The sequence below is a fragment of the Rana temporaria genome, chromosome 5 (genome assembly GCF_905171775.1).
Source record: "Rana temporaria chromosome 5, aRanTem1.1, whole genome shotgun sequence".
Classification (NCBI taxonomy): Eukaryota; Metazoa; Chordata; class Amphibia; order Anura; family Ranidae; genus Rana; species Rana temporaria.
Genome location: NC_053493.1, coordinates 401,535,198 through 401,551,275, shown reverse-complemented (window position 1 = coordinate 401,551,275; position 16,078 = coordinate 401,535,198). Strand labels below are relative to the sequence as shown.

The following is a 16,078-nucleotide window of genomic DNA, read 5'->3' as shown; positions in this document are numbered from 1 at the left end:
ATGGAGTAAGCACATTCATCACGCCGTAACAGACAGAAAAGCGCGAATCGTCTTTTACTAACACGGAATCAGCTAAAGCAGCCCCAAGGGTGGCGCCATCCGCATGGAACTTCACCTTTATAGTGCCGTCGTACGCGTTGTACGTCACCGCGCTTTGCTAGAGCATTTTAAAAAAAACGATGCTGTGTGGGCAATGTCGTTTTAATGATGAAGTTGGAAAAACTTTGTTTTTTCTACATGCCGAAAAATGATCGTGTGTACGCGGCATAAGTCCTGTATGCCATTAAATCAGCAATACGACACAAGCAAATTCTAATTTCAGGAACACAACCCCTTCTGTACAAGGACTTATCCACATCATAGATTCTTACATTTGTGACGCTTATATTAAACCGTTTTCTGCAGGATTTCACTTTAATCTGCTCATATAATCCTCCGTTGCCCCCTCCTTAACTTGCTAATGAAATTGGTAAAGAAAATCTTTCCTTTTTCATTATATACCTTATTTTAGACCCAGTGACATCATCACTATGTGCTCCTCTATACAATGCAGGCAGATCATGGCTGGTGGCTGAAGCCGGCTGTGTGGTGTACTTAGCTTCCCATAAACATCACAGCCCCCTGCCTCGGTACTCCTCTCAAGAGCCCTCAACCCTGATGCAAGTAGGCTAGGTTAGGCTGAGCTCACACGGGCGACAAATAGGCAGTAAAAACAGCTGTACAAATGTTTGTATGTATTTCAGTTTCACTACATTGAATACAAATTACAAATTTCAGACTACTACTAAGAACTTTTATCTCATGGTAGCAGTGGGTATACAGGTACCATACCAAGGACCCCAACAAAGACCATAACCAAGAACCATATCAAGGGACCACGCTAAGGACCATATCCAAAGACCTTACCAATAACTATAACCAAGGACCATAACCAAGGACCATACCAAAGACCATAACCAAAGACCATAACCAAAGACCATAACCAAAGACCAAACCAAAGACTATAACCAAAGACTATAACCAAAGACTATAACCAAAGACCACAACCATAGACCATACCAAAGACTATAACCAAAGACCATAACCAAAGACCATACCAAAGACCATAACCAAGGACAATACCAAAGACTATAACCAAAGACCATACCAAAGACTATAACCAAAGACCATAACCAAAGACTATAACCAAAGACCACAACCATAGACCATACCAAAGACCATAACCAAGGACAATACCAAAGACAATACCAAAGACCATAAGCAACGACCATAACCAAGGACCACACCAAAGACCATAACCAAAGACCAAACCAAAGATCATAACCAAAGACCATAACGAAGGACCACACCAAAGACCATAACCAAAGACCATAACCAAAGACTATAACCAAAGACTATAACCAAAGACCACAACCAAAGACCATACCAAAGACTATAACCATAGACCATAACCAAGGACAATACCAAAGACCATAACCAAGGACAATACCAAAGACCATAACCAACGACCATAACCAAGGACCACACCAAAGACCATATCCAACGACCATACCAAAGATCATAACCAAAGACCATAACGAAGGACCACACCAAAGACCATAACCAAAGACCATACCAAATACTATAGCCAAGGATCATAACAAAGCCCATAATAACCAACGACTGTACCAAAGATCATAACCAAGGACCATACCAAAGACCATAACCAAGGACCACACCAAAGATTATAACTAAGGACCATACCAAAGATCCCACCAACGACCATAACCAAGGACCATACCAAAGACCATAACCAAAGACCATAATCAAGGACCATACCAAAGATCATAACCAAGGGCCATACCAAAGACCACATCAAAGACCATAACCAAGGACCATACCAAAGATCATAACCAAGAACCATTCCAATGACCATAACCAAATACCATTTAAAAGACCATACCAAGGATCATACTGGGGATGGCAATATTTTATTCATGTGAATGTGTATTATCATTTTTTTCGAAAATACTTTTTATTGAGTTTTTCGGAATGTGTATTATTATTAACACAGAATAATTTGCTACAAGTTCTGTATCGAAGACTTTAATAGGTTGTTCATTTTCATGTCCCTTTTTAATTGCCCCCAGGAACATGACATCGAGACAGCTCATGGGATCGTCCACGTCACTATGTGTGGGACACCAAGACAGAACAGACCCGTTATACTGACGTACCATGACATCGGACTGAACCGTAAGTCAACTTTAATACCACTAATTGTTCTATACTTGCACGTTAGTCTTCTATTACTTTCATTTAATTCTTTATTTTTCATTTATTACCTAACAGTATTATTATTATTATTATTATTTATTGATTTGATTTGGAATTCAATTTAATCATTCCTTATTCTTTGGTTCTATTCTTTTATTATTCTATTATAAAAAATTATTTAAAATATTAACATTATTTAAAATGATAATAAACAACCATTCAGTTTGAAATAGAAATGAAAGGCAAAACATTTGTGTGTGTGTATATATATATATATATATATATATATATATATATATATATATTACAAAAAAAACATTATAAACACCCCCCCCCCTTTTTTTTTTTTATTATAAGTGATCACATTCCCTCTGTTTTTAGCTGTATAAGAGCTAGGGGAGGAGAAACAGCAAGACACTAAGCATGGAGGGGGGCGTGTCAGCATAAGTCTGATCATTGGAGGAGAGCACACTGAGTTCCGGTGATCTGTCGATATGGTTCCGGCTAACGTGAAAGTTCCTGCGCAGGCGCAATCTGATCTGCCGATATGGTTCTGGCTAACGAGAAAGTTCCTTTAAGGACTGCACAGGCGCAAACTTGCCGACGGAAATCTCCGATCCTCGGCTGGCATCCGGGGACGACGTGGATTTCGAGGAAAGTGGCCAGTCGGACTCACGTCCTTGCTTCGCTCGGACGGCTCGCTCCGCTTGCTCGGCCTCCTGGCTCTTTTTTTAACATCCTCCAATCCACGGGGATGTTAAAGAATGAGCCTGGATGCCGGGCGATGTTCGGAGATTTCCGTCGGCAAGTTTGCGCCTGCGCAGTCCTTGAAGGAACTTTCATGTTTGGGGAACCTTAAGGACAAGTCACCGGCACCCACTGTAGCTCTTGTGATACTTTTAATTACTTGAAGGAATAAAACATACAACCCTCCAGGCTCACATGCATTGACCCTCAGGCACAATTAAAGCGGTAGTTTACCCCCCCCCCCCGACACATTTTACCATCGAGACAGGCATTGTAGCGCGAGCTACAGTATGCCTGTCCCGATTTTTTTAACCCCGTACTCACCTTGTAGTCGTCCATCGTAGATTTAGTCTCCCGCGGGGAATGGGCGTGCCTATGGAGAGGGAGGATGATTGACGGCCGGCCCTGGCACGTCACTCTCCCCGAAGACAGCCGGAGTAGGTCTCGGCTCTTCACGGCGCCTGCGCACAGGCTATGTGCACGCGTCGTGAAGACCAAGCCTATTTCGGCTATTTCCGGAGAAGCGTGACGCGCCAGAGCCGGCCATCAATCATCCTCCGTCTCCATAGGCACGCCCATTCCCCGGTATCTTCGATGGACGACTACAAGGTGAGTACGGGGGTAAAAAATTCGGGACAGGCATACTGTAGCTCGCGCTACAATGCCTGATTTTAAGGTAAAATAAAAAAAAAAAAAAAATTCCCGTCGATAGGGTGAACCCCCGCTTTAAGACTCACTGAGGGTTGATATACACGTGAGCCTAAAGTATCACAAGACCTACAGTGGGTACCGGCTATATTTATTCATTTACATGTGTTGGATCTGATAGCATTTTGACCTTACCTGTAAATGCTGGATGACGTTGAATATACTACACACTATATTACCAAAAGTATTGGGACACCTGCCTTTACACGCACATGAACTTTAATGGCATCCCAGTCTTAGTCTGTAGGGTTCATTATAGAGTTGGCCCACTCTTTGCAGCTATAACAGCTTCAACTCTTCTGCGAAGGCTGCCCACAAGGATTAGGAGTGTGTCCATGGGAATGTTTGACCGTTCTTCCAGAAGCGCATTTGTGAGGTCAGGCGCTGATGTTGGCTGAGAAGGTCTGGCTCGCAGTCTCCGCTCTAATTCATCCCAAAGGTGTTCTATTGGGTTGAGGATAGGACTCTGTGCAGGCCAGTCATGTTCCTCCACCCCAAACTCGCTCATTCATGTCTTTATAGACCTTGCTTTGTGCTCTAGTGTGCAGTCATGTTGGAACAGGAAGGGGCCGTCCCCAAACTTTTTTTTTAAGATTTAGGTTGGAGATTCCCAACAGAAAACTCCCTTAGGTCCCTTTCACAAGGGGCAGTGGAGGTGCGGTGACTTTTATAACGGCGTGATTTTTAGCGCCGCTATACCGTCGTATTTACCACGATATTCGGCCGCTAGCGGTGTGGTTTTAACCCCCGCTAGCGGCCGAAAAAGGGTTGATACCGGCCGCTAGCCTCTGTAGAGGCGCATTGCGGGTGGTATTACCCCAGTTTCCTATTGATTTCAATGCGAAAAATGCGGCGATCAGCGATTTTTATCATGACTGCGACATTATGGTGGACACATCGGACACTCTTGATGCCATTTTGGGACCATTGTCATTTTTACAGCGATCATTGCTATAAAAAATGCACTGATTACTGTAGAAAATGACACTGGCAGTGAAGGGGGTTAACCAGCAGGGGGAGCTGAAGGGGTTAAGTGTGTCCTAGGGATGTGTTCTAACTGTGGGGGGATGGGCTACGTCTGACTCGATACCGATCACCGCCCCTGATCACAGGGAGCTGTGATCAGTGTCCTCTCACTGGGTAGACTGGGGAAATGCCTCGTTTACATCAGCATTTCCCCGTTCTTCCAACGGGTATCCCATCGAGTCCGCGGGACCCGCGTTTCGGAGAGCTCGCGCATGCCCACAATTCCACATCTTAAAGGGGATGTACCTGTACGCCCATTAGGGTGACCACATTTCCAAACTACCATTCAGGGACACCCCCCCCTTCCCAAAAGTCAGCTTGTGCTGTAACGAATCACAGCACAGTGATTGGACACGCTGGCCCAGATTCTGAAAGGACTTACGACGGCGCAGCGCTATGTACGCCGTCGTAAGTCCTAATCCGAGCCGTCGTATCTATGCGCCTAATTCTTAGAATCAGTTACGCATAGATATCCATTAGATCCGACAGGCGTAACGCCGTCGGATCGTAACTGCATTTTTCCGCTGGCCGCTAGGGGCGTGTAAGCTGATTTATGCGTCAAAATATGTAAATGAGCTAGATACACGAATTCCCGAACGTACGCGCGGCCGACGCAGTAAAGATACGCCGTTTACGTTAGGCTTTTCCCGGCGTAATGTTGCCCCTGCTATATGAGGCATAACTGCGGCGTACCAATGTTAAGTATGGCCGTCGTTCCCGCGTCGAAATTTAAAAAAGTTACGTCGTTTGCGTAAGTCGTCTGTGAATGGGGCTGGACGTCATTTTAGTTCTCGTCGAAAACCAATGACGTCCTTGCGGCGTACTTTGGAGCAATGAACACTGGGAAATTCCACTGAAGGCGCATGCGCTGTTCGGGGAAAAACGTCAATCACGTCGGGTCACAGTACATTTACATAAAACACGCCCCCCCCTGATCCAAATTTGAATTAGGCGGGCTTACGCCGGCCGATTTACGTTACGCCGCCGCAAGTTACGGAGCAAGTGCTTTGAGAATGCAGCACTTGCCCGTCTAAGTTGCGGCGGCGTAACGTAAATCGGATACGTTACGCCGCCGCAGAGATACGCCGCTGGACGAGAATCTGGCCCAATAGGCGGGATTTATGATTTTACCAATCACAAGCAGGGGGCGGGGATTGTGTTCCTCCAGGCATTCCCGGCCATGACAAGTACTGTCAGTGAGTGAAGTGGTGATGTGGCGGCTTTTTTTGGGGGCATCAGTTTGGCTTGGGGGGGCGGCTGTGTCAGTTTCATTCCGGGACACTGTATTGTCCTGGAATGAAGGTGCCCGGGACAGACCTGCAAAATGCGGGACTGTCCCTGGCAATCCGGGACACGTGGTCACCCTAACGCCCATTTGCCCAGCTGAGCCTTTGTGTCAACGTATTTCGTCGTGCGCTGGTCGGCATGTGGTTAAGCTGCTGCTGGCACAGACTATCGGACTGTGTAGAGATAAGCGCAACAGGTTCACATGGTGGCCGAACCCCGTTGTGCACCCGTACGTCAGCACTGACGTGAAATAAATATTCTGTTAAAACCAGTCTGTGGTAGTGAGAGCCACTAAGTAAAACATTGCGGTGTAATGTAAATGGAAGTATCTAGTCCTTTAATGATTGGAACCTTAACCTGTTTATTGGCTTTACAGATAAAAGCTGCTTTAACCCCCTGTTCAGCTGTGAGGACATGCTTGAAATCACACAGCACTTCTCCGTATGCCATGTGGATGCTCCCGGCCAACACGAAGGAGCCCCTTCCTTCCCATCAGGGTAAGACACTGATGATTCCATCTCCATGTGATCTTTGCTTTGACCTTGTGTGATGTGAGAGGTTAATGGACCACTTAGACCTGTCAGCCGGATAGAGATTTACAGGAATTAAGATTTAACAAAGATTAGGGAGTTTAGGAACGAGATTGTCAGGAAATCATTACTCTAATGATAAGGAGCTTTCTTCCTCGCCTCCTTCTTTACCCTCTTCCTTTATTCTTCTATCGTTTTCTTTCCTGCAGTGCATTTAACCACTTAAGCCCCGGACCAATTGGCTGGCCGAAGACCAGACCAGAGCACTTTTTGCGATTCGGCACTGCGTCGCTTTAACTGACAATTGCGCAGTCGTGTGCCGTGGCTCCCAAACAAAATTGGCGTCCTTTTTTCCCCACAAATAGAGCTTTCTTTTGGTGGTATTTGATCACCTCTGCGGTTTTTATTTTGTGCGCTATAAACAAAAATATAGCGACAATTTTGAAAAAAAAACAAAACAATATCTTACTTTTTGCTATAATAAATATCCCTAAAAAAATTGTAGAATATATCGAACTAAACTGATGAATAACATGAATTATATCTAATATATATATATATATATATATATATATATATATATATATATATATATATATATATATATATACATATATGTGTGTAAATCATTTTTATTTTTTGCACTATAAACAAAAATAGAGCGACAATTTTGAAAAAAAGCAATATTTTTTACTTTTTGCTATAATAAATATCCCCCAAAAAACATCTAAAAAAAACTTTTTTTTGCTCAGTTTAGGCCGATACGTATTCTTCAACATATTTTTGGTAAAAAAAAAAAAAACGCAATAAGCGTTTATTGATTGGTTTGCGCAAAAGTTATAGCGTCTACAAAATAGGGGAAAGTTTTATGGCATTTTTATTAATATTTTTTTTGTTTTACTAGTAATTGCAGCGATCAGCGATTTTTATTGTGATTGTTATCGGACACTTTTGGCGCTATTTTGGAACCATTCACATTCATACAGCGATCAGTGCTATAAAAATGCACTGATTACTGTGTAAATGTGACTGGCAATGAAGGGGATAACCACTAGGGGGTTAGGAAGGGGTTAAGTGTGTCCTAGGGAGTGATTCTAACTGTTAGGGGGCATGGCTACGAGTGACACGACAGTGATCGCTGCTCCCAATGAGAGGGAACAGACGATCAGTGACATGTCACTAGGAAGAACGGGGAGATGTTGTGTTTACACAGGCATCTCCCCGTTCTTCAGCTCCGTGACACGATCGTGGGACACCGGCGGATCGTGGGACACCGGGTCCCGCGGGCACGGTCACGGAGCTTGCGGCGCGCGCGCGAATAAATGGCGGCAAATTTAAAGGGACGTACCTGTACGCCCATTTGCCTGTCCATGCCATTCTGTCGACATATAAGTTTGTGCAGCGGTTGGCAAGTGGTTAACTGCACATGAAAAACCACAGATATGCATGTTTCTTTCCTTCCCTCTATTCCTCTTCCTTATTTCCTTTCTCCTATCTTACTATTTTCATGCTTTCATTTTTTTTCCCCCTTATTTCTATTCTTGTATCCATCCTTCCGGCCTGTAAGGCCTGAATGATTAATTGATTACTTTATTGTAGAGCTTGGACGGCCATAATGAAATAAATGGGAAACGTTACTCACTTCTTCATGGGCTAGACCAGTCTTAAAACCTAAGGGCCAGATTCACCAAAGAGATACGACGGCGTATCTCTGTTTCTATCTATGCGACTGATTCAGAGAATCAGTTACGCATAGATATCCCTAAGATCCGACAGGTGTAATTGTTTTACACTGTCGGATCTTAGGATGCAGTACCGCGGCCGCCGCTGGGGGGAGTTTGCGTCGTAAACCAGCGTCGGGTATGCAAATTAGGAGTTACGGCGATTCCCGACGGATTTTCGTGTTCGCTACGTCGCTGCTAGTCTATTTTCCCGTCGCAAAGTTAGTCGTCGTTTGACCTGCCCTAACTTTACTCAGCAATCGTATTGCTGTTTAAAGTATGGCCGTCGTTCCCGCGTCGAAATTTAAAATTTAACGTTGTTTGCGTAACACGTCCGGGAATACGGAAGTACGCTACGCGCGTCGCCGTTCGGAAAAATGACGTCACGGCGCGCAAAGCACGACGGGAATTGCAAAACTGAGCATGCGCAGTAGGTCCGGCGCGGGAGCGTGCCTAATTTAAATGGCACACGCCCATTTGAATTGGCCCGCCTTGCGCCGGAGGCTGCCAGCGTAGTTTTCATCGCAAGTGCTTTGTGAATCAGGCACTTGCGATGAAAGCTTGTGGCGGTGTAACGTATCTACGATACGTTACGCCGCCGCTCACCTACGTGAATCTGGCCCTAAGCTCCTGGGACCATGTAGTGAGCCTTGTGGTGAAGCAACGTCCTCCAGCATTCAGTGGGTTCTTGAAGTGACTGTGAAGGTTCTCATTTATCCAGGTCAGCCTTTCTCAACCTTTTCAACACAGAGGAACCCTTGAAATAATTTTCCAGTCTCAGGGAATTGCTGCAAAAAAATTACAAAAAAAAATAATATTCAATTAATGATACAATAGTGCAGGGCTTTTTTTCAGGGGGAACTTGGTGGAACTCAGTTCCACCTTCTCTGGCTCAGACCCTTTGGTGCCTGCTCACCACAATCACTTGTAAACACAGAAGTCCGGTATCTGTGTTTACAAGTGACAGCTCTGCACTCTGTGTGTAACCCTCCTGAACTCTGCACTCTGTTTGTAGCCCTCCTGAACTCTGCACTCTGTGTGTAGCCCTCCTGAACTCTGCACTCTGTGTGTAGCCCTCCTGAACTCTGCGCTCTGTGTGTAACCCTCCTGAACTCTGCGCTCTGTGTGTAACCCTCCTGAACTCTGCTCTCTGTGTGTAATCCTCCTGAACTCTGCACTCTGTGTGTAACCCTCCTGAACTCTGCACTCTGTGTGTAACCCTCCTGAACTCTGCACTCTGTGTGTAACCCTCCTGAACTCTGCACTCTGTGTGTAACCCTCCTGAACGCTGCACTCTGTGTGTAACCCCCCTGAATTCTGCACTCTGTGTGTAACCCTCCTGAACTCTGCACTCACCATCAAACCAAAATCCCTGCAAACCTACAGCGCGGTGACGTGGCGGTGACGTTGACGCCGCCACGTCCGCAAACCCGGAAGTTCAATGCTTCCACGAATACTTCCACGAACCCCCCTGAATTCTGCACTCTGTGTGTAACCCTCCTGAACTCTGCACTCTGCATGTAAGGCCTTGTACAGGTGAGCGAACCTGTCCGATGAAAACGGTCCGCGGAACCGTTTTCATCGGACATGTCCGCTCGGAGATTTTGGTCTGATGGTTGTACACACCATCAAACCAAAATCCCTGCAGACCTACAGCGCGGTGACGTGGCGATGACGTTGACACCGCCACGTCCGCAAACCTGGAAGTTCAATGCTTCCACGCATGCGTCAAATCACTTCGACGCCATGCGCGGGTTCTCGGGCCAGCGGACATGTCCGATGAGTCGTACTGACCATCGGACATGTCCGACGGACAGGCTTCCAGCGGACAAGTTTCTTAGCATGCTAAGAAACTTTTGTCCGCTGGAAACCTGTTCGCTAGGCCGGAAAATTGTCCGGTCGGCCCTACACACGACCGAACATGTCCGCGGAAACTGGTCCGCGGACCAGTTTCAGCGGACATGTTCGGTTGTGTGTACGAGGCCTAACACTCCTGAACTCTGCACTCTGTGTGTAACCCTCCTGAACTCTGCACTCTGTGTGTAACCCCCCTGAATTCTGCACTCTGTGTGTAACCCTCCTGAACTCTGCACTCTGCATGTAAGGCCTTGTACAGGTGAGCGAACCTGTCCGATGAAAACGGTCCGCGGAACCGTTTTCATCGGACATGTCCGCTTGGAGATTTTGGTCTGATGGTTGTACACACCATCAAACCAAAATCCCTGCAGACCTACAGCGCGGTGACGTGGCGGTGACGTTGACGCCGCCACGTCCGCAAACCCGGAAGTTCAATGCTTCCACACATGCGTCAAATCACTTTGATGCCATGCGCGGGTTCTCGGGCCAGCGGACATGTCCGATGAGTCGTACTGACCATCGGACATGTCCGACGGACAGGCTTCCAGCGGACAAGTTTGTTAGCATGCTAAGAAACTTTTGTCCGCTGGAAACCTGTTCGCTAGGCCGGAAAACTGTCCGGTCGGCCCTACACACGACCGAACATGTCCGCGGAAACTGGTCCGCGGACAAGTTTCAGTGGACATGTTCGGTCGTGTGTACGAGGCCTAACACTCCTGAACTCTGCACTCTGTGTGTAACCCTCCTGAAGGCTGCACTCTGTGTGTAACCCTCCTGAACTATGCACTCTGTGTGTAACCCTCCTGAACTCTGCACTCTGTGTGTAACCCTCCTGAACTCTGCACTCTGCATGTAAGGCCTTGTACAGGCGAGCGAACCTGTCCGATGAAAACGGTGACATTAAAAAAAACTTCATTTTTTACAACCCGAAAAACGATCGTGTGTACGCGCCATAAGAGTAGAATTTTGACCACCATTGTAAGTGGGGCATTCTTAGCGCTGGCCACTAATGGAGGGGGCATATTTCCCACTAACCGTCAATAAATTGGTTTTAGCAGGGGTTTCCCAAGACATGAAAATTATTTCAAGGGTTCCTCTATTGCAAAAATGTTGAGAAAGGCTGCTCTAGAGCCTTCATGGGCATATAGGTGCTCCATGGGTTATTCTGTCTGCGAGTTATCCTCTTGAAGTGGAAGATGTTTGATTGTTTTATGGCTGCTTTGGTGCATGTATGGCCCCAGGGCCGCCATCAGTAATTATGGGGCCCCTTACACAGCTTCAGTCATGGGCCCCCTGGAGCAGAGAACCGGGGGGGGGGGGTGCTGCCGTCTGAAATTGAGAAGCGGGAGGGGGGGCTGCCGCCAATTGAGAAATAAATAATTAAATAAATTTAATAAAAAAAATAATAAAAAAAAAAAAATATATAAAAAAAAAAAGTAAAGATTAAAAAAAAAGAGGGGGGGGGGGGGTTGCCACCCAGGGCCCTGGGGACCTCTGGGCCCTTTAATAATAAAAAAAAAAACATTTCTAAAAAAATAAAAAAAAGGGGGTTTGCCACATGGGGCCCTGGAGACCTCATGAGCCCTTTAATATATATATATAAAAAAGGAATAAAAAAAAATAAAAGAAAATAATATAAAAAAATAAAAAGAATTTATAAAAAAAATCCGGGGCCCTGGGGACCTCTGGGCCCTTTAATAATAATATTATATATATATATATATATATATATATATATATATATATATATATATATATATATATATATATATATATATATATAAAAGAAATAAAAAAATATATAAAAATGTATTTATTTTTTTATAAACAAAGGGGTGTTTTCATCCCGGGCCCTGGGGATCGGCCCCTGGGGACCCCCGCACCCCTAAGAAAAACAAATTGGGCCTTTAATAAAAAATAAAAAATATATATATTAGAAAAAAAATATCCGGGCCCCTGCTGGCCCGGGGCCCGCTACAACAGGGCCAGTTGTACTGGCTTATCAGCGGCCCTGTGTCGCCCACACACTACGGGTGATTAGCACCACACCTAGTGGCAAAGGAAGCTGGGATTGGAGGGATGAGGAATGCAGCTTTTGATCCAGTTTTAATTTTCTACATTAGAAGAGCTGTTTTACTCTTGGAAAGATTTATGTTTTAAGATGGCATTTTTCTAATTAGAAGGTATTAAAGTTAATGTGAATATGGCTGTTCATGTCTTTTTTATCTATTCAATCCAGGTATGTGTACCCATCCATGGACCAACTGGCTGAAATGTTGCCTGGAGTAGTACAGCAGCTTGGGTAACTGTCATATTTATTGTCTGAAAATCTTCATAGCAATGGTTGTTTTTGTTGCATCACAAACTGCCAACCCTTGGTTGAACCCTGCCATCCTCTGTGCAATGCAGCACTGGGCGCAAAACACTGCACCACCTCAATGTTCATGTTGTTTTTCCGTAAGCGTTGGTTAGGTCCGGTCCACACCTGAGTGATATGAAGCATGTTTCCCAAAGAGCTTTAATGCTCAACATCAAGATTCCCAGGCTATTCAATGGTGCCTGTCCACACCTGAGCAGAGGCGTCACTAGGGGGTGGCTTTGGGGGCTACAGCCCCGAATCTGCAGTCCATAGCCCAGAGTGTTTTAGCGGGTGCACTGGTGCAGTGTAAAGAAAGGGCATTCATCAGCCGCATTATACCTTCTGTGTGATCCTTCAAACGCATCTCCACCTACTGCACTGTCATGCCAAGTGATATGCCTGAGGGCGGCAGCAGCAGACGAATGGGACTTCTCCTTGAAACTGGAGCGGCGACGCCCACTAGTCTGCAGCCTACAGAGACTTTGCGTTTCTTCTCCTAGTAACCCGTTTCCCATTGGCTAAAACAAAAACGCTCAAGTTGACGAACAGCTAAAAATGGCTTAAAAACGTATGAAACAAAAAAAAAAAAGGCTGAAAATGTGCTTACAAGCACACTAAAAAACATCGCTCCAAGGAGAAGCTCAAGATCAAGTGTGAACCTAGCCCTAAATGGGGTTAACCAATTAAACAAGGATAAAAATTCAGCAACACATCCTCATGTAAAGCTGAACGCTAGGCAGATGTAAAAGACGTAATTGAATGCAGCTCTGTATTAATTAATACATCATTAAGAGCCCAATTAGATAACTACTGCTACTATACTAACCACCAATGGGGAAGATGGGGGTGGGTAAAAAACACCACCACCAGTGTGGAGAGAATAAATAGCACTGCTACTGACCACCAAGGCGGAGGAGGGGTTCTAACATCAACGCCACTGCTACTAATGGAGGTTATTATTGTGTTCAATGACACCAGTGTTGGGGGTTATTCTGTTTTCAAATGATACCAATGCTTGGGGTTATTATTGCATCTATTAATGCCAGTGCTGGGGGTTATTAATGCATCCACTGACACCAATGCTGGGGTTATTATTGCATCTATTAATGCCAGTGCTGGGGGTTATTAATGCATCCACTGACACCAATGCTGGGGTTATTACTGTATCCACTGATGTCAGTGCTGAGGAATATTATTACATTCACTGGCACCAATGCTGGGTAATTATTGCTACCATTAATGCCAATGCTGGGGGTTATTACTGCATCCACTGATGCAAGTACTGAGGACTAATATTGCATACACTGAAACCAATGCTGGGGGTTATTGTAACACCCAATGACACCATTGCTGAGGGTTATTATTGCAGCCACAGATGAAAATGGTGAGGGCAAATATTGCATCCACTGACATCAATGCTGGGGGTAATTATTGCATCCACTGACATCAATGCTGGGGGTTATTATTGCCTCCACTGACATCAATGCTGGGGGTAATTATTGCCTCCACTGACATCAATGCTGGGGGTAATTATTGCATCCACTGATGCCAACGCTGAGGTTTTTTTTTGCATTCACTGACATCAATGCTTGGGGTTATTATTGCATCCATTGACATCAATGCTCGGGGTAACTATTGCTTCCACTGACACCAATGCTGGGGGTTATTATTGCCTCCACTGACACCAATGCTAGGGGTAATTATTGCATCCACTGACATCAATTCTGGAGTTATTATTGCATCCACTGACATCAAAGCTGGGGGTAATTATTGCTTGCACTGATGCCAACGCTGAGGGTTATTTTTGCATTCACTGACATCAATGCTAGGGGTTATTATTCCATCCACTGACACCGATGTAGAGGTGTATGCTGAGGGTTATTTTTGCATCTACTGACACCAATGCTAGGGGTAATTATTGCATCCACTGACATCAAAGCTGGGGGTAATTATTGCTTCCACTGATGCCAACGCTGAGGGTTATTTTTGCATTCACTGACATCAATGCCAGGGGTTATTATTCCATCCACTGACACCGATGTAGAGGTGTATGCTGAGGGTTATTTTTGCATCTACTGACACCAATGCTAGGGGTTATTATTGCTTCCACTGACACCAATGCTAGGGGTTATTACTGTATCTAATGATGCAATGCTGGGGCTTATTGTTGCATCCACTGGCACTAATATTAAGGGTTACTATTGCATTCTCTAATACCAATGCTAGATGGGTTCATCGTGTACACTGACACTAAAGGTGACTCCAACTCCCCCTTCATTATGCATTGCAGTATGTTGCAAAAATGAAGAAGTATCAAAACTTTTGTGAATTACAGTATATGCATCCACTGACACCAATGCTGGGGGTTATTATTGCATCTAAAAATGCCATTGCTGAGGGTTATTATTGTGTCCACTGCCACCAGTGCTGAGGGTTATTTTTGTATCCACTGACATCAATGTTGGGGGTTATTATTGCATGCACTGACACCAATGCTGAGGGTTATTATTGCATGCACTGACACCAGTGCTGAGGGTTATTATTGCATGCACTGACATCAATGTACAACATGGTTGGAGCATTTGTAAAATAGTGTAGATAATATACATATAGTACACTCTGATTATACATGAATATAAAAACAATTTCCCTGAAGAACACCGTGACAGTTTAGGTCGAAACGCGTCGGGTAACTCATACGGAAACCAATTGAATTACGATGTAACATGTATTGTATTGTTGTTGATTTTTGCCACTTTTATTTTTATATTCATGTATAATCAGAGTGTACTATATGTATATTATCTACACTATTTTACAAATGCTCCAACCATGTTGTACATTTTATTGTAATTTAATGTTGAAACCAAGTAAAGATTTTAACTTCAATATCATCCAACCGCTAAAAAACCCCACTGGGGGACCTTCCCATTTTTGTTTTTGCATTTTCGGTGTGCGCGGCACATGGACTCCACATATGCGTTTTTCCTTGTTTCATTATTGCAATCATTGACATCAATGCTGGGGGTTATTATTGCTTTCACTGACATCAATGCTGGAGTTATTATTGCATGCACTGACACCAATGCTAGGGGTTATTATTGCAATCATTGACATCAATGTTGGGGGTAACTATTGCATGCACTGACACCAATGCTGAGGGTTATTATTGCATCCAATGACATCAATGCTGGGGGTTATTATTGCTTTTAATGACCCTAATAATGCGGGTTTTCATTAAATTCTCCAACAATGATGCTGGGGGGGGGGGGGGGTATTGCAGCCACACCAATGATGACTCCAACTTCCCCTTCATTGCAGCATGTTGCAAAAAATGCAGCAGTATCATAACTTTAGGGCTTTGATGTGAATTACAGTATATGCATTTTAAACGGGCTTCCTAACTTGATTAATTTCCTTTCAATGCAAGAAAACACGCTGCCATTGTGTGACCCTCTGGAAGCATCAAGGGCTGCACTTGAGGTCCTCTATTATTACTGGTCTACCCAATTCCTATTGTATACTGTGTCTGCTGTGGCTGTACGGTGCCCCCTGCTGGACATGCAGCATTGAGGCAGTTGTATCCT

At 44.6% G+C, this 16,078-nt stretch overlaps 1 protein-coding gene across 2 annotated transcripts in view; it reads left to right on the top strand.

The window, feature by feature from the left end:
- NDRG1 (N-myc downstream regulated 1) overlaps positions 1–16,078 on the top strand; it is a 121,038-nt gene that overhangs the window by 65,198 nt on the left and 39,762 nt on the right. For both annotated transcript variants that reach the window (XM_040354994.1, XM_040354995.1), the window contains 3 exons: positions 2,130–2,235; positions 6,401–6,521; positions 12,372–12,434. In XM_040354994.1, coding sequence (XP_040210928.1) covers positions 2,130–2,235; positions 6,401–6,521; positions 12,372–12,434 — 290 coding nt within the window. The remainder of the gene's footprint in view (positions 1–2,129; positions 2,236–6,400; positions 6,522–12,371; positions 12,435–16,078) is intronic.